Source organism: Kwoniella dendrophila, chromosome 11, assembly GCF_036810415.1.
Source record: "Kwoniella dendrophila CBS 6074 chromosome 11, complete sequence".
In the NCBI taxonomy this organism is placed as follows: domain Eukaryota; kingdom Fungi; phylum Basidiomycota; class Tremellomycetes; order Tremellales; family Cryptococcaceae; genus Kwoniella; species Kwoniella dendrophila.
Window position 1 is genome coordinate 822,965 of NC_089486.1, and position 19,230 is coordinate 842,194.

The 19,230-nt window shown below is 39.2% G+C and overlaps 5 protein-coding genes across 5 annotated transcripts; 2 read left to right on the forward strand and 3 right to left on the reverse strand.

Annotated features, from left to right (window-relative positions):
* Positions 1-124: 124 nt before the first annotated feature.
* Positions 125-4,910, reverse strand: L201_007866 (uncharacterized protein; the record flags this gene model as incomplete). The annotated part of the gene is made up of 16 exons (XM_066223569.1): positions 125-618; positions 680-1,129; positions 1,203-1,394; positions 1,457-1,577; positions 1,637-1,892; positions 1,967-2,076; positions 2,130-2,225; positions 2,293-2,699; positions 2,758-2,923; positions 2,979-3,068; positions 3,175-3,501; positions 3,558-3,626; positions 3,682-3,849; positions 3,919-3,949; positions 4,035-4,292; positions 4,621-4,910. 16 exons carry the CDS (start codon positions 4,908-4,910, stop codon positions 125-127), a joined length of 3,525 nt encoding a protein of 1,174 aa, XP_066079666.1.
* A 545-nt stretch (positions 4,911-5,455) lies between these two features.
* On the reverse strand, positions 5,456-5,911 carry L201_007867 (histone H4; the record flags this gene model as incomplete). The annotated part of the gene is made up of 3 exons (XM_066223570.1): positions 5,456-5,607; positions 5,685-5,761; positions 5,829-5,911. The coding sequence occupies 3 exons, from the start codon at positions 5,909-5,911 to the stop codon at positions 5,456-5,458; spliced, it is 312 nt and encodes a 103-aa protein (XP_066079667.1).
* An 859-nt stretch (positions 5,912-6,770) lies between these two features.
* L201_007868 (uncharacterized protein) lies at positions 6,771-8,474 on the forward strand (the record flags this gene model as incomplete). The annotated part of the gene is made up of 3 exons (XM_066223571.1): positions 6,771-7,027; positions 7,103-8,023; positions 8,096-8,474. The coding sequence occupies 3 exons, from the start codon at positions 6,771-6,773 to the stop codon at positions 8,472-8,474; spliced, it is 1,557 nt and encodes a 518-aa protein (XP_066079668.1).
* A 4,215-nt stretch (positions 8,475-12,689) lies between these two features.
* On the reverse strand, positions 12,690-14,183 carry L201_007869 (uncharacterized protein; the record flags this gene model as incomplete). The annotated part of the gene is made up of 5 exons (XM_066223572.1): positions 12,690-13,583; positions 13,641-13,763; positions 13,830-13,906; positions 13,959-14,048; positions 14,123-14,183. The coding sequence occupies 5 exons, from the start codon at positions 14,181-14,183 to the stop codon at positions 12,690-12,692; spliced, it is 1,245 nt and encodes a 414-aa protein (XP_066079669.1).
* A 923-nt stretch (positions 14,184-15,106) lies between these two features.
* On the forward strand, positions 15,107-18,953 carry L201_007870 (uncharacterized protein; the record flags this gene model as incomplete). The annotated part of the gene is made up of 8 exons (XM_066223573.1): positions 15,107-16,734; positions 16,827-16,895; positions 16,972-17,232; positions 17,306-17,467; positions 17,533-17,647; positions 17,708-18,304; positions 18,406-18,566; positions 18,638-18,953. The coding sequence occupies 8 exons, from the start codon at positions 15,107-15,109 to the stop codon at positions 18,951-18,953; spliced, it is 3,309 nt and encodes a 1,102-aa protein (XP_066079670.1).
* Positions 18,954-19,230: the final 277 nt, after the last annotated feature.

The following is a 19,230-nucleotide window of genomic DNA, read 5'->3' on the forward strand; positions in this document are numbered from 1 at the left end:
TGTGTATTTACTTATGAATATGATTGTCGCATTCATCTATCCTCTATCCTATCATTTTACTGTAAATCCTATTCTACCTGAATTTCTATTCCTACTATTTGACTATTGATTATACCGACTTGCATTATAATTTAGCTGATGACAATTTTATAGGTTCAACAGGAGTAGCAGCTTTTGAAGGTATAAGAGAAGCTTTAAATTCATTTATATCTTTTATATAGATATTACTCTTTCTTATACTTTGTTCTTGACCTTCTGTTTGTACTTCTTCTTCTTGACCTTTTAATTCATTGGCAACTTGTTTAAGTTGAATTTTTGATTCAGATGAGATATCTGATTTATCAATTTGTTCGATGGCAAAAGATTTAACTTGATCTAAAGTTGGATTTGAAGCTAATAATTGAGTTATGGTAGATTGATCAATTACCAATCCAGCTTTGATGAAAGATTCAACTAAAGGTCCAGCAGATTGTGGATTGAATTTAATTCCTTTATATTGTGATTTCAAATGTATTGATAATTTACTTCGTTTATCTGAATCTGTTGTGATGAATCCATTATATAATTCTAGTATATCAGATTTTGTTATTTTCTTTAATGCTTCAACATCATTTTCACCTGAGATGAACAAATCAGATTTTAGCCATTATACCGTACTATACTTTACGAATTAACTTACGTTTAGAAAATTCATAATATCTATCTTTTACTCTACCCCAAAATCTCTTCGATTCTTCTGATAGATTCTTGGGTTTTTCTGATTTTTTCTGAATTAAACTTTGTTTATGTTTTTCGAATTCATCATCTGTCATATCTGAAATAGTTTGCTTTAGGCCATTTAGGAAAGATTCAATTCTATTTTCAACAAATTCAGTTGATTTTTCAGATTGAACTATAACTGAATATCCCATTGAACCTGATGATGAAGAAGCGTGTGAAAATACTATATAACCTAATTGTTGTTTTGTTCTCAACACGTCGAATGCTGGTTCGCTGGCGATTTGACTGAATAATGATAATTTGTTTCTCAACTCTACGTCTGTAGGATCTCCGACGTGTAGATGGTATACTACAGCTCCATTGACTTCTGCTTTGTTTGGTACATCAAGTGCCCAAATGTGTTCAGTGGCTGAACAGGAACAAGAACAGTCAGTTTCACCTTGCCTAAAGTCAGAACCCAGTGTGGAGATACGTCGACTTACCCGCTGGAGGTACGAGTGATCGAGGTGCTTTGATTTCTGCAGCCATCAAGGGTCTAGGTGACAGAACCTTTTCTACCATTTCTTGGATCTCCTTGGCTCCTTCAGGAGAGGTATTACCGTGAACCAATGTCTCAATGAAAAGTCGGGAAAGGACTTCTTTACCGAAAGCTTCCACATCAGCGGAGGTGACGACTACAGGTGCACGTCAGCTGTATGTTTCAAAGCTCACAATCCTCATTGCTTGCTCAACTCACATTCAAGCTCCTTCAATCTCTCTTCTTGTGTCCAAGCTGTCTCTCTTGAAACGTAAGCGTCCCAGAACAAGGCGATACCGTAAGGATCGGCTAAAGCAAAGTTCTTCCATTCCAATCGAGTCTGGACATATTGGATGCGTCAGCTATGCCTTCTATTCGGAATCTGCTAGCTGAACCTACAGCTTCTACGATCTCCTTAAATCTACCTTCATCAATTTTGAAATTTTTAAACTTGTTCAACATAGTTTCCGTCAAAACTGCTAATTTGTCTGAGAAACCTCCAGCGGAAATACCAATCCATTGATGTTCGTTCCATAAACTGAATGAAAGCTCGGCTAAATCTGCATCGTACACATCTTCCGTTATTGAATCTGTGAATAAGTCGCAGAAGAGTCGAGAAAGCACAGCGTTTCGAGGGGTGGTTTGTAGGATGGGTCTACAGGTAGGGATCGTTAACACAGTGTCACGGAAACAACAAATTCCGGAAAGCTACTCCGTGCTTTTACTCACGAGTGAAGGAGTATATCTAGGTTGGCACGAGGTTGCCAGAATCGATCATCCCGTTTGTACCATAATCGCGATGAAGGCGTATCTTTGAGGAGTAAGGGTCGCATGGCGGGCTATAGCGGCGATAGTCAGCTTTCTGTCGACTCAAGAGGGAAGAGCAGCTCACCTCGTTGACATCGAACTTCTCGACATCTAATTTTTCAGGGATAAAAAGATTAGGACCAGGTAATTGCAGTTCTCTGATAACTTGACCGGACATAGCCTATGAATACAACATACGCTTCAGCTTCTTTCATTCAATACGATTCAGTATGGCAGTTCTAACTTACCTCTTTCAAGAACTCTTCATCGAATCTGACCCTCTTGTAGTCAGTTCCATAGATAACTTCTTTTTGATCAAAATCACCTTCTTTTTGCAAAACATCTTTAGGAATTTCTTTACATGTGATACCGATAGTGGATCTTCTTGGATCGAGCAACTGTAGAGCAGCTTCTAATTCATTTTGTTTATATTCTTCAACCAACCATTTTGATGATATTATCTTTTCACGCGGTACAGGAGATTGCATAAATCCAGATAAACTTGCACAATATGATGAGACTCTACCTCGTTCAGCGAATTTGAAAGAGATATCTGCAATGGCTTTGATTTCATTGAAGGCCTCTTCAGAAGGTGGTTTGGACCGCAATAAGGAAATGTATTTGAATATCACCAAAGCGACGTCTTTGTGGTGGGCTGGGTAGTACGCCGAGATGTCAGCGATTAAACCGACGATGAGGCGTTTTCAACTCACCGAGACCTTCTGGTGTTAGATCAACAGTGATCTTGAATAATGAGAACCCAGCTGCATCATGATGGTTTCCAGCTCTCAAGGAATTGACCCACCCCTTCTTCTTCAAGTATGACAGTATTGATCCTCTACCTTCGTGACCGAGGAAGTGGGCAAGGAAATGGGATGGCTAAGATTGGATCAGTCAGCTAAATGGGTGACCTCTGTGTGTTAAGCCGACTTACTCTAGATTGATATAAATGGTCCAAGTCGGGGAAGGGGAATGTAATTTCCAAACCTCTCATATCTCTCACAGGTTTGGCGAATGTGAATTGCTATGCGTAAGACAAATTCGTTAGTACTGCTACTAACCAGCTACTGGTAGCTTCAAACGATGCAATATATCATGATACTCTGATAAAAGGTTGAAAGCTCACTCACTCCTAGTTGCTCCTCACCAAACGGACTATCTTCAAAAGTTATTCTTACACCGTTTGATCCAGTTTCAGATTGACCTTCAGTCCTTATAGGAACTTTTTCAAATCTATCTTTGACCCATTTTTCCAAAACTTCAACAGGTTCTTTACCCACAACAGCCAATTTCATTCTTTTTGCACAATATTCTTTTTCCCACCATTCGATCAATTGTTTTCTTGGATCTCTACCAAACTCTTTAGGTTTTGACCATAATGATTCGTAATTTCCTGTACCAAATTTACCATATGGGTGTCCTTCTTTGCTTAACGATTTTTCAAGTTGAAAGAAACGCTAAGAACGAAAGGATGTCAAGCTATGAGGCTATCAAGGATTTGTAGCTAACTCACCCAAATATCATTCTGTAAATTCTTTTTGTGTTCTGAATCAACAGCTTTGATCTCTCTTTCTGTACAATCCTGTAACAAACACGATCAGCTAAGCTGTTTGGGGTGAAGCGTCAACCTAGCTCACTTCGTTGAACAATGGCTCAATGAAGAATCCGGAGAACATATCTAAAGCACCTTCCAAAGCATCAGGTGCGACATCAAAGAAATAATTTGTCGATGTCATAGCTGTCCAAGCGTTTGAATGACCATTGTGTGCGGTCAAATATTGCTGGTAAGCATTTTCAGAGGGGAACTGTGGCAGAGCAGATGGATTATGAGCTAAAATTTTATCTCTTCGCATGAAAGGAAATGCTTGGCTTACACTTTTTGTACCCATGAATAGAAGATGTTCACTGAAGTACGAGGTATGAAGATCATTTCAACCATGAGTATACGAAAGAAACCAGATTTGTATCATGGGAAACCCTCTTGACTCACCAGAAATGAGCGCAACCGGGTAAATCATCTGGATCACTTAAATGACCAACACCAACATCCATTGAAGCAGCTGCTTTATCAGCCTTTTCATCTGAAACCACTATAACTTCTAAGCCATTTTTCAATGTGAAATATTTATGTGGTCTATCTTCTGTTGGTGGTAATATCAAACTGACATTTTCTTGTTTTGGTATTGGTGGACAAGGTGAATAAGGTGATTGTGACATTATAGGTGAATAAGGTAAATTCGTTTTTGAGCTGTGATGATTATTCAAAATGTACAGGTAATAAGATAACAGTAAAGTCAGTATAGATGTTATTGATATTGTTATTTTGGACGAAAACATGATGAGCTATGTAATATAGGATTTGGAAGAGTATAGTGTGTATTACAAAGAAAGATAAAAAGACGATGCAAAGGGGATGTTACAACCGGATATGAGGTGTTAGATAGTCGAGCAGTTTGGGCAAAAGCCAAAGGAGCCTTGTGTAACCAAAACAATCAAGATGTCATTGAAAGGATACATGGCAAATTGGGTTTCCGTATCTGAATGTGGTGTAATAGGCAAGGGAAGAAGGAACTCACTCTACAGGTGCAACAGTAGCGTAACTTTTTCTATTCAAGATTGATTGAAGTGAGTTTTTGCTCTTGGCTAAAGAACTCCTGCTATTTGGAAGAACACTACTGGACGACTGTCTGATTTGAGGTTGAACAAATCTTGCCGTAGAAGTAGCTGAATTGACGTTGACTAATCGTTTATTAAGAGTGGAGGTGATTGAAGTTGATTTCGATGATAATAATCGAGTTTGAGTTCTGATTTGATTTTGAGGTAAGTTTAATGTTATACCTCTACTTAATCTAAGAAGAGGTGACATTAAGTGTAATTTTAGAAAGAATCAATCAAATGAATACAGTATTGTACTATGAAATCTGAAAAATGAGGATCGAGTTGATGATGAGGTCAAAAGAAGCAATTTCATCAGAACGAGGTAGAATCGACGCATACGACTGGTTTCCGCGGGATAGTCATGTTTCACAAAAGAGGCGGCGAACAGCGATCAACTCATCTATTGTTCTATTGTGAAACGCATGTTGAAAATGCTTATTGTTCTGGTGCAAAGTCCTTGGTTCTTTATGCATGCAAGTATGACACTAATGTGGTTTATGGCTGCGTTGATGATAAGTAACGGAAAATTGTATCGTTGGGAAGGGTTAAAGACGTTCGTTGTCTACCTTGGCATATTGGGTGATTACACCCATGGTGAAGAGGCGTCAGTATGATGCTGACCAGTAATGAACAAACAAGTTATGTTATATGAAATGCATCGCCAGAAGAAATTCTAAGCGGAATATATAATAAAGTAAATAGAGCGAAAACGAAAGTATATAAGGTTAATTGAATAATAATTTAACAAAGTGTTTAAGCACCGAAACCATAAAGGGTTCTACCTTGTCTTTTGAGAGCGTAGACGACATCTAATGAAGTGACAGTCTTTCTTTTGGCATGTTCAGTGTATGTAACTGAATCTCTGATAACATTTTCAAGGAAGATTTTAAGTACACCTCGGGTTTCTATTAAAAAGTAGAAGTCAGCGTTGGTCAATCATGAAAAGAGATGTTGATGATGATATAGAGGGATGTAGACTAACCTTCGTAGATCAAACCTGAAATTCTCTTAACACCACCTCTTCTTGCGAGACGTCTGATAGCTGGTTTGGTAATACCTCTGTGGGATGAAACGATTGATTAGTGAGTTGAACATGATTAACGACTTAGCGATGGCATCAACTTACTGGATGTTATCTCTCAAGACTTTTCTGTGTCTTTTGGCACCACCTTTACCTAAACCTTTACCACCTTTTCCTCGACCTGACATTGTATTTGTATTGATTTATTTGTTGTGTAGAAAGAAAAGGGTTGAGTGTTTGACTTGAAAGTCGATTGCTTTGTATTAAATGTGTTGTTGATGAGGAAAAGAAAGTGGGAATGAGAAGATTTACTGAAGATACTTTATATATATTTTTGAAAGACGTCGCAAGAATGAGGATCTCGACAAGATTTAAAGTGAAAGGCGTCATAAAGAGATAAACAAGCCTACTCAAACATAAGCCCGTATCACAGATCATGACCGGCGTTTCGGCGATATGAACCTAAAAGTACGGATAAGTCACGTGATTATGAGCCTTTATCGATCATGCACTATCACGGTTCGGCGCGTCGCCGGGGTTATCTATACACATTACAACCTAATTACAATCACATTCACGAGGGGTAAGACTTTTGACGTTGCAACAATTCAGCGTCATTTACGAGCAAGGGGATTCCGCATCACGCATGAGTCAATGTAGAGATGATAGATTCGGTTCTGGCCAACTTGATCGCATCTTGACTCGTACCAATCAAAGATGCCATCTTACATCTCGCGTCAATGCTGTACTATAGCAGTAGCTGCCCAACAGCTGCGTGGTATAACACAAGAAGTAAATGATAAGATACCCCAGTCAGTCGTGTCCAACGTCAAGTCAGTGAACGATGCATGAGATTGTCATGCGTTGAGCGAAATGAGTACTTTAGCTTAGGTTAACGCACATACCGGCTAAATGCGCTTAAGCGTAAACTTGTCTTGCATAAGGTCAGTTAAGTTAACGCTGGTTACATTTCTTTTCTTTTTGATTTTGCAAACCATTCATATGTAATCATAAAACCCCAAGAACGATGTGATCTTTTGATCTTCAATGTTATCGTCAAATCAACGTCCTTCAGCACCAATACGATCCAAATCATGCAATGCTCCGAATTTGTCAACATCAACAAACCAGCGAACGCAAACCACGCCATTACCTGGGTTAACAAAAAGTAAATCAACAATACATTTACCATTATATCGTAGGATACTATTTCCTCATGATGATCCTTCTTCAATTATACCTAAGATAGTAAAGTATAATAATGGATGCGAAAATGAAAAGGAATTAGAATTCATCAATGAGAAGTAAGTATCGAGTCTTTTCACCTATAAGATCAGATATAAGGTTCAAATTCAGCTTACCATATTATCACCATTTAGATTATACAACTTGATAGCTTTGGCATTGAGAGGATACATCTTGAGTTGGTATTCAAGATTCTCTTCAAATCGTACATTATCACCAATAATCAATCAGAAGATTGTATTTCCAATCTTACATGAAATCGTAACGGAGGTATATAATGATCCAGATAAATTATGTTATTTGTTATTAATTGATTTACCTTTGATTTTGAATTTACATATCAAAACTTGTAAAGAATCAAAATTGTCTTTGGAATATGTTAGTACCAATAACGAAGAAGCAGATGATGACTTGGGTAGAAGATATCACAGTAGATTACCTCTTAGATCAATCGAATTCAACTCACAAAACCGTGAATATGAAATCTCTTCAATATATCTCACGTCTTTATCCAATTCAATCATAAATCATTTCATACAAAACCAAGATCAAGATGGAAATGGTAGTAAAACCAATCTACCTGATGTAGAGAAATTAATGATTAGAGAAGTATTATCAAAATCAATCTTGAATTCGATTATAAGGAGATTATGTGAAAATTGGTTTTGGTATCAATTGGTTTTGAAGATTCTAGGTGATCCTAGTGATGGTAATTTTTCAAACACATTGAACAACCCAGATGAAAAGGAAAATATCAGATATGCGGATGAGAAACACACAGAAAGTAAATTTAGAAGTATAGATCAGATTATGATTTATTGGTTTCATACTATACTAGGAATAATATTTAGAATATGGAATATTTCAGTCAGTATCCTCACCTTATATTCAAGTTCACCTAGAGAATATAATGAAAAATATCAGAAATGCTATGAACCATTACTATCATTATTTCGCGAGATATTGGATATAGATGGAAGAAGAACTTGGTTGAAAAGCTTCATATGGGGTATCGTCGAATTAATCGTTAATCTATTTGGTCCAATTTTAGATAGGTAAGCGATTTACAGCTTCTACACGATCCATTCAGCTGAAGCTCATCTCGATTTCTTCCTGTTTTGTCGCAGATTACTACCTCACTTGATTCGCATATTCATCTTAACACCCAAGAACTCAATCAAGATCATTGTTTTGATTGAAAAAATCTTATTTCCTGATGGATATCCCAGTCAATCACCGCCAGATCCAACGTTTGAAGAAGTCGTAATATTGAGGGATAAAGCTGAAAGAAGGTTAGACGAATTAATACCCAAATATATGAAAACCATTCTCCTTCATCTGTATTCCAAGTCAACACCAAAATTGACACCTGCTTCCACGTTGGATATGATCGAAAACAGGTCATGTAATCTACATTTGATCGGTATGATTCTGAACAATCTGATCGCTACCCTTGTACCTGATCTGGTCATCCCAATCTATGAGGAACAAACAGGATCGATATAAATGATAGTCCGGATCTTGATGTGTCTCGATAATATAGTAGCTATAAAAGCCTGGTCATTTCAATGTATACAATACCTTTCTTGTACAACAACGGTATATGCCCTCGCCTTGCTCGCTTAGTGATAACACGTTGCATATCGTGACGGTACATACTGTTATCCCGATGTGTGTTACTACAGTGTACAACTATTGTGTCATAGTGTCTTCTGTTCTTCATACCGTAGTATCCCGTTCTCCAACCCGCAGTATCCCGTTCTCTAACCCGTAGTATTCTGATCTTCATCCCGTAGTATTCTGATTTTTCGGTCCATCCCAATCCCCAACCACCACCCTTAGTCCACCTCTTCCCCAACCACCACCCTTAGTCCAACCACTACCCCAACCACCACCCTATATCCACCACTACCCCATCCACCACCCTAGTACCAACCACTTCCCCAACCACCACCCTAGTACCAACCACCACCTAGTACTCTCCGAGGGTGTCCGGTCGACTGGCCCATTTTTTTTCTATCTTGAGAACGAGGCAAGATGGACTCACGGGAATTATACCAATGTGTGTCATCTATGTCTGGCGGATGCGATGGTGGAATAATAAATTGATGTATTGTGTATGGGTACGATGATGAGTGAGGGGTAGGATGATGAGTGAGAATGAGCCGTCTGGTGGTGAAGTCGGCTTGAGGAGTAGCGCTTGGGTAGCGCTTGAAGGGATGATGACTCACCGAGTGACAGCATCGTAGCCATTTTATGTATGTTTGTAGAATTGGAGTATATAATGTTGAGGTTTCGGAGTTGACTGAATCGGTACGACGGCAAAATAGTTTCCAAGCATACCGCAACTATCCATTGGAAATGAAGCGGCCCCGTCTCTGCATTAATCGAGGAGAATCGTAAATAACTGAAGGAGGATGCAAGTTGGCAAGAATAGCGCAAGCGGTAAAAGCAATAGATGTCAGCATTGGGTATATTTCTCGCTTTGGGTTTAGAGTATAATATGTAGCGTTGTGACGGTGGAGTCTGAGGGATATCATATTCTGCGGAAATTGATCATTGACAGTGAGAGTGACAGTGAGAGTGAGAGTGAGAGTAAGGTAAGAGTAAGGATAACAGTAAGACCACGAGTAAGAGAGAGTGAGAGCAAAAGTCAGAGTGCTTACCAAACATAGCCAAGATTGGAGATTGTAGACGAGAACCAAGCGGCGTCAATTGTTATGCGTTACATCACCATGGTATCCCTCACTCGTGACTACAGTGGATAAGCATTAGCACAGCTGAGCAATTCGAGTCCATAGGCTGCAAGAAATGACCAACTTACTGTGAGCGATATTTAGAACGGTAAGGATGAATTGTAAAGTAACAGTAAAAGCAAAAAAAGCGCTCTTATACTGGAAGTGGGAGACGAGTGACTAGCGATGCGATAGCAAACGTGAAAGCAAAAGCGTAAGTGAAAGAGTGGGTGGATATACAAGTGATTAAAGGTAGAAGTAAAAGTAAAAGTAAAAGTAAAGATAAAAGTAACAGCAAAAGTAAAGATAAAAGCGAAAGTAAGGATAAAAACAAAAGCAAATGTAAAAGTGATATCGAGCCAAGTCTACATTTATTTGGTTCCTACGACGCCTATGACCAAACTACGTCATTGGCAAGAGTTGACGTGTAGTCTAGTCAACTTTGTGATCACGTTTTGTGGCGTACACGTGCTTTCATCAGTGATACGTAAGATGCATGTCAAAATCTGAGCTTCTATCAATCGTGGCATGGCGGTCTCGGAGATGAAATCGGTATCTCCACCGCCACTGATGACGTAGGCAAGTTGACACAAAGTTGACTGGAATCCAGTCAACCGGAAGTCATACTCTTCTGGCGACTGATTTTGTTCCCACACATCATAGTTGTCGTTACTTTTGGCTTTGTACTTTTCTCTTCTTTTACTTTACTTTCTTTTACTTTCTTTACTTTACTCTCTTTTACTTTCCTCTTCGTTTACTTTAATCTACTTTCACCTTACTCTTCTTCTACTATACTCTTCTACTACTTTACTCCTCTTCTAGTCTACTCTTCTTCTACTTTACCCTTCACTTCTACTTCGCCAATCTCCACTTCAGTCACGTTCGCCAACCGATCATCCTCTTTCTACTTTACCCTTTCCACCTAAAATACCATGACCCACATGAAAGAGGTCCTCAACCTTCACCTGCTGAAGAATCCAGCACGCTATATATACATATATCATGGCAAGCTATACTCATGACTAATTCCTAACAGTTCCTGAGACTGTAAAAGCCTATAACATATCGTCCAATATGACAATCAAATCCCATCCTCATACCATGGGGCTTCTTTCAGCTGCTCCTTCACGAACGCCTCTCAACACGCAGATACAACTGCGTGCACCTCAGAACTGTGTACGCTTATTTATCTCTGTCAGGTGAGTCCATCTCGTGCATCCCCATTTGTCTATTAAATCCTACCCTCTTGGGATCCAGCTTCTATTTCTGCTTTCAGTCGTCTTTGTTCTTGTTTATTTCCTCTCATGATTCTCTCACTTATCTCCTCCAACCTTTTCCAATCTTTTTCATCCTCTTTGACCTTCTTAGATCAATAATGACCGCTTGAAAGCTGACTACCCATCGCAGGAATCAATCGTGTCAACAGTAAATATACTCTTCGGTGTCATCGCCACTCCTAAGCCTACATGATGACAAAAGGATATTGCTTGCTCTGGTGAGGTACCACAACCGTCCCACTTCATCCAGCTGTATGTGAAGCTGATTCTCCCATTCAATCTTACCAGTCGCTTGATTGGTTCGAATACTGACTCTGGCTGTACTAACTCTGGCACGGTTGTACATCATCGAATTTACTGTTCTACCATGGCGATTTTCTCAATGGTTAGTCTCGAATACAAGGTATGTCATTCTCATCTCACTACTATGAAAAGTATTGGTCGACCATGTTGTCGCAGATTCCATCTCGCACATCCTACTACCATATTATGTTAATCTAAGCATGTTACATCTCGCAAAGTTAGATATCATGCTGATTATACATGTCTACAGCTTCGCAAACACTAGCGACAATATATCTTCTCAGATTAGTCTCACAAATCATGGTACCATACTATATATGGCCCGTTTTAGATTATTTCGCCACCACTCAAGGTATGTTACATCTTGGCCTGAAACATATCCTGCTGATTACAATCCTCCAAATCAGTCTCACATCCTAGTACATGTTGTACTGATTATACGTTTTCATCCTAGATCATCCTACATCTCAATATGAGCCATGTCACATCTCACGGTCCTAGTACATCTTATGCCGATTATTCGCTTTCAGATCAATTCATCTCCCACAAAGTGTATGTCAATCCCGCACATCCTAAAAACCATGTTTATGCTGAAACACCATACACGTTTCAGATCCGCACTCCTCACCGTACACCACAGTCCTTATACCTTTGAATTTTATTCAAACATCAACCTACCTTTTTGACATCACCATCGCATTCCCCAAACATACATGACACCGCCATGGTGAGTTTCACGTCGTCACGATCGCTCCTCGTCGATTTGGAAAAAAAAAGGGCCAGTCGACCGGACACCCTCGGAGAGTATCAGGGTGGTGGTTGGGGAAGAGGTAGGATATAGGGTGGTGGTTGGGGTAGTGGTGGTACTAAGGGAGGTGGTTGGGGGAGTGGTGGTAACAGGGGAGCCGAAGGTAGATGGTGGTTGGGGATTGGGATGGACAGACGATAATATGGAGGATTGGATTGGGATGGACCGATAGTAATATGGACGCTGGAAATTGGGATGGACAATAGTACGGAGGATGGGACTGGTATGGATGCTGCTGCTTGGGATGGACGATTCTATCTGGCTGAAGCAAATGTCACCTACCACCAGGACATTATTTGAATGTATGGTGACGAGTAGTTTCCATACCGTATCTGTATTCTCATGCAACTGCTAGCAACAGCCATCAACCCAACAGCTTGCCGAGTCCCGTGACGCGAAGAACGCAGATGCATGGTTGTGGTACAATGCCGATGATCCGAGTACGTATGGGGAATGGGGATGGAAGGACAGGACACGGCACGAGCAGGACAATGTATTGCAACTGGCCAAAAAACACATACTGCTACGAATCGAGTGACGCGTGGATGCAAAGAATGGTCCAAAAACCCAACAATACTGGTTGACTCTATACTACCCCCTAGAAATCTTTCCATTCATCATCTTCCCAACCATCGTTTTTACCTTTGCCAGCAGGTTTAGCGTTTTTATCGTTTGCTGCTGAAGTGTTGGAGGTAGGGTGATTATCCCAACTATCGAAGAAATCTTCATCGTTACCTCCGTGGGGAGTTATGAAACCATCTTCGGCATCACCTGATCTTTCTAATTGACCATATCCTCTATTTCTATTGGACGTATTACTGTTTATACCCAGCTTGCCTAGTTGTTCATTTAGATCTAATCCGCCTTTTGATTTAGCAACATCATTCAGTTGATCCCAACCTTCACCTGCTCTTGCTGTTGCCCACTGACTTGCATGTTGAGCTTGTGTTGTAGCGTTTGATAGATATCTTTTCCATTCTTCAGAATTTTCACCTGAAGTGTATTCTGTTGCTTTGGCCATACCAGGTTTAACAACAGATTGATTTATTTCTGATGCTGCGGAACTTACAGCACTTGAAAACAATCCCCATCCTTTTGACAATGCACCTAAAGGATTACGCTGTAATTCATCGAATGTAGGTGCTGAATGACTTGATAATGCATATGACGGATGTTGATTGCTGTTGTCTGGAGTGGGTGTAGATCCAAATCCTGAATATTTCCCACCCTGAGAAGGAGGTAGATTATCTGGTCTACTCGCATTGGCATTTCCCATTCTCTCGAAATACGCTTCATTCTCCGTCTTTTGATCTGAATATCCTCCGTATGTATTTCCATTCGAAGGGTTTAAATTGGACGATCCGATTCCACCACCACCTGCACGTGATTTACGTGTTGCTTGAGCTGATGTAGGTCGTGATGGAACAGCTGATGCTGGAGGTGGAGAGGAAGGTGACCAAGGTTGAGGTGGATCAGCACAAGCTGCGGCGAGCTAGAATGGCGTTCGGTTAGCTTGTTGAGCAACTCCCAGCCATCAAATCTCACACACCTTTTCACGATACTGAGTGGCAGCCCAAGAATTGTATTTCTCTATCATCCCTATGCCTTTAGTGTAACCACCTTCTGGGCCATAATTCTCTATAAAAGTTTTGAAAGCTTCATTACCGCCGTTCTGACAAATCACGAATCAGTTTCTTATTGTTCAAAGGTAAAGACAAAGAGCTGTGATACCACTAACCTTCATTTTCTTTAGTTGCTCGTCAGACCATTTATCCATCGTTATACTTCTTACAAAAGAGATATGCACACCAAAGCCTGTATGGATCGTAAGCTTCACAACTGCTGAAAGCTGTATACAGAAACTTACCCCTATGTACACCTGAACATTCTAAACATATAAATGTACCATAACTGACACTTGCCCATTGAGGTGAAGGCGCATTACAATCTGCGCAGACTATAGGTATCGAATATTAGCTACTGGCGTTGCCCAAACTACAGAGTCATAGCAGGATAAGCAATCTTACTCACGTTTGTTATTGCCAGTATTCATTAGAGCTAAAAGCTCTTTCTTTTGATAGTTTTCAGCCATGTTGATTGGTTTGGATGATGGACTTTGGATGATGGACAAGACTAAATGTTGTGACAGGGAAAAGGAGAATAGGTGGTAATGGGGAGTATTCTTGATCTCTCTTTCAGGCAGACAGAGAGGACAGTCTGAGGATGCTACGCGGGTAAGCTATGGAGTACTGTAGATAGACTGATTGAATGACAAAGTGACTGACTGATTGCTGTAACAGAGGTTATTTAGGTCATTGAAAGCTATCCTCGTAGCTTAATCCGGTTGATTAACATACGCGACTAGCCTTTAATCTTAATCTCGAGGTGTTTACCTGACGTGGCAATAAAAATGAACAATCTACCCCAAGTATCAAGAATGATGGAGAACCCGATCATCCCCTTATGCCCGAGACTTAGCGGCATTTCTATAGAGAGGTATTTTCCTTAAACTCTTGGCGTTTTGTTCAAGTTACCCTTATCTTAGACAAAATATAATATACTATGTACACCGATGCCGAGATCTATCATCATATGCTATTTGCTACTCTCGATCAAAGAAACTCTAATAATCACGATATAGATAGGGTGATCCCATCATCGCTTTCTTACTTGTTACGTACCTTTTGGGTTATCTTCGGGTGTAATTTCTCAACTATACATCCAGCAATAACAAAACACTCCCCATAGAGTAGACTGCTAAGCGTTTTCCATCCCATGTTTTGTACATTCCATTGTGTTTCAACTCATTCTTCATCTTTTCGATACTGTGACGTTTGCAAAGGAAACTTACAACTCACATCCCTTTCATCAATTCCCATCAGTGATCAAAAATAGAACGTTATATCTCTGTAAAGGATTCCAACCGGAACCAAAGAATACAAAGGCCTTGATGTTATAACCATACCAGCATATATACCATCTCTGCTCAGTCAACATCCAATTCAACTAATCAAGATGCCAAAAGAAGATGTACAACATTCACATGCAGCACCTCTGAAACGTGGTGATGCGTGTTTATACTGTCGTAAGAGAAGGATCAAATGTTCAGCCGATAAACCAACATGTGCAAATTGTCAGAAATCCAACCGAGAATGTATCTACGATTCAGGTAAACCTGTTAGTAGAGTGAAACAATTAGAAGAAAAAGTCGCACAATTAGAAACCCTTTTATCAGGTTCTATTGCTCCGCCAATTCCAGCTACTAGTAGTAGTAATAATGGAAATGGTGAGAATAGTAATACCGAATCGAGAAGAGAAAGTCAAAGTAGTGCTTTCACTACCAACATTCCAACGCATCCACCATTAAATCATCACTCTTCCAGTCAAAGCTCTGGAATATCATCATCACAAAACTACAGTAGTATAGACCCGTCACCACAAATCCCACAGAATCTTAATTCTAACAGTAACATGAACGCAGTGCTACCAGAATCATCATCGACTTCATATGGATATACAGTAAATACCGAAAGTTTCGATATAGACATGTATGAGACTATGTTGACTACTCAACCTGAAGAATCTAATCTCAATTTCGGTAATTTTCCAAGTTTTGGTGGAGCTTTCTTCAGTGGTAATTCCAATGGTAGTGCTCAGACAGGTGCAACACCAAACTTCTTCGGTATGAACAATCCTCAAGCGAATAATCCTGCAGGAATAGGAATGGGTGGAATGGGCAACAATGTTCCAGCTATAGAGAGTTTGTTCGATTTCAATATGTTAGATCCAAACTACATGAATATGTTAAATTCCTTTGAATCAACCTTCAATAGCGTTCCACCGCCTTCAACAACATCAATGAATCCCAATTACAGTATACCATCTAACCCTCCACAGCAGCCAATCAGCCAAAACCCTAATCAAAATCAACCATCTAATACCAGTCAATCAGACTCTTTCCCAGCATTCATGAGTACGACTATTAAAAATCAAGTGAAGGGTAACCAAGATGCGATCCCTTTTGTTGGGATCGATTCTGCCAGAGCTGCTCTTAGTGCATCAAAAATGGATTACAACCACCACAATAACGATCCCGCACCTCTGGTCTCAGTGAAAGCTGCAAACACGTCTACATCCACAGTTCCATCTCCATCGTTAAATTCAGGACCATATACAACGGCACATTTTATCAATTCATGTAATCCACAAGACGTATCTGGAATAGTGGATTATATGAATAGAAAGACCAATTCCAATACAATATCAGACAAGAGAGCTAGAGTTGAAGATTATATGCAACAAGCACAATTACCACCGCCACCACCATCAAATGCAGCGGACGCTTTATTAACTGAAATTGACGAAGCTACGAAACCTACTAAAGGGCCAGATAGATTAACTTTTACATTGGGTCGAGAAAATCCTAGAGATATTTCAGTTGAAAAACCAAACACAAGTTCAAGTTCAAATTCAGGTGTAAAATTCCCGCAACAATGGGTAACAGGTATAACTGATTCCTCACCTAAAGATGCTCCCGCTGGCACGGGTACAAAAGGTGCTTTCGATAAAAAAGATGACGAGGGTATCCTAGTCGGTGGTTGGTTTGACGCTCATGATTTACCCAAAGTAGCGAGGGATCACTTGTAAGTGAAGAAGAATTGGCCTTCTACCTACACCAACGAACCTCTATCAAAAATGCGTTAGCAGCTGATGTTCGAAAAATCTCTTCTGCCAGATTGGATCTATTCTTCTCCGGGATGAGATTATTCGGACAAGAAATCCATGTGCCTAGATTCATGGCTAGGTGGGTGGAAATTCGAACGTTAATAAGGATCAGGATCAGGATCATTCACTGACTCTTTCTCGACCCTGCTATATAGTCTTACGTTACCTGCACATAAAAGACCTCACCCATGCTTGCTGTATACTATGTATACCGTAGCATCCAGAATATCCGATTCACCTCCTATTAGGCAGCTAGAAACCCATTTCTATAAAATTGCCTCCAGTCAATTGGAAGAGAGTATTGGAATGGCAGATAGATTGATGGATGCGACGAGAGCGTCAACGATATTGGCTGTTTACAAATTCAGTAAAGCTAGATATCATGAAGGGTGGATGATGACTGGACAAGCTGCAAGGTGGGTATTTTTCGCCGTTTATACACGTTGCTCAAATAAGGCAAACTGACTATGTACTCGATGGGGTGGTTAGATTGGCAGTATCTTGTGGATTACACCAAATCACTTCATCGGTATATAAACCATCAATATTACCTAATATCAATACGGATCTAGTGGGTATTATGAGACATAGATCTTACGTTTTACCACCTCCTAAAGACGCCATAGACTTGGGAGAGAGAATTTGGTGTTTGTAAGTGTATCCATCATCGTATCTGTGATATAACTGATCAAGCTAATAAATCTATACCTCAATAGCTGGTCTATCTATGTTACAGATAGATGTGGAAGTATCTCAACTCAATGGCCACCTGCAATCTCCGATGCGACAATAACGACTCCTTTCCCCAGACCACTACATGAATATGAGCTTGTAAGTGAAATGCCTTTCCTTAGCGAATGTAAGAGCTGAATTAAAATGTTTCGATTATAGGGCCTTGTGACAGAACAAGATGATCATTATTCTGTTCAATCGATATACAAACCTTCATTATACTATAATCCATTACCGCACTACGCAGAAACTACATTGATATCAGTCAGATTAAGATCGATAAGTATTCTAGAAAGAGCTTCAAAATTAATGTATCAACCACCTGAAGAAGGTTGGGAAAGAAATGTATTATCAAGTACTGGAATACAAACTAGTAATTCATCAAATTATAATTCACCTTCATCAAATATTGATGAATATTTAATTTCACAAATTACAAGTGCAGCAGGATTTTCACCTTCATATCAACAAAATCAATATACTGAAAGTCCAAATTCAAGTTCAAGTACAGGTACATCAACAAATAATTATAACAACAGCAACAACATGGGTAATTCAACAAACTCAAATAGATTAAAAGAAGGTTGGACAAGAACAGCAAGAATAAGAACACCAAGAGCATTTGAAGAAGTTAAACAAGCTTTACTGAAAATTGAAAATGATTTACCACCTGAATGGAGAGTTGAATGGTGGAAATGGGATGGTAAAATCCAAGAATGGCACTTTTCAAAACCTAGAAAAGATCTACTCACTCTTGTCAGTGTTTTCTCACGTATCCATAAACTGAAAGATGAAGTGGGATAATTGGTATTCATAAAAAGGTTACAAGGGCTAATCAATATACAATTCTAATTTAGCAATTCGTGTTGGGCTGCGCCTGGATGTTCCTATACGACGTTTTCTCTTTTAATGCGGAAAATAACGAAGCTTTGAATGTAGCTAAAAGATTGACGGTAACTGTCAAGTTTGTTGCTAAAGAAGCTATGACTAGTGATTTAGATATATTTATAGCTATGACGTGAGTATCCAGTAACGAACGGACAAGTATGTATATGTGTATATATACTGATTCGAGCATTATTCAAATAGATGGTCATTCATATCAAAAATATTAATTAGAGAAATGAAAAGATTACAATCAATTGGAGATTATACAAATGCAAATGATTTAGAACCTGAAATACAAACTTTAGTAAACGCATTAAAAGAATTTGGACAAAGATATACAATAGGTAAAGTACAAGCATTAAGAACTGAAAGATATCATAAAACTACACCAGAAGAAAATGATTATTTATTTAAAAGAAATAAACAAGAAGAAGAATCACAATTAGATGGTGATTATCAAGAACCTTCTTCATATGATAGAAATACTTTTGCTGTTGATGATAATGATGATGATTAGCAAAGTTGCGTTGTTTAGATAGATGTTTTGTTACAATTGGAAATATTATTCAATTTGATTGAATGGGTGGTTTCATAACGTAACAGGAGGAGCAATTTATCCATCTCATCTTGGTGATTGAGTTTAGCATGAATCATATATGTTCACGCGAATACATAGGTACGTATATATAGTCCTTTGGGTTGTTGTACCATATTTGTCCAAATATGCATAATTCGTATAAATGGGAAAAAGCAACTATAACATGACATAGGATACCTCTGGGAAAGAAAAAATG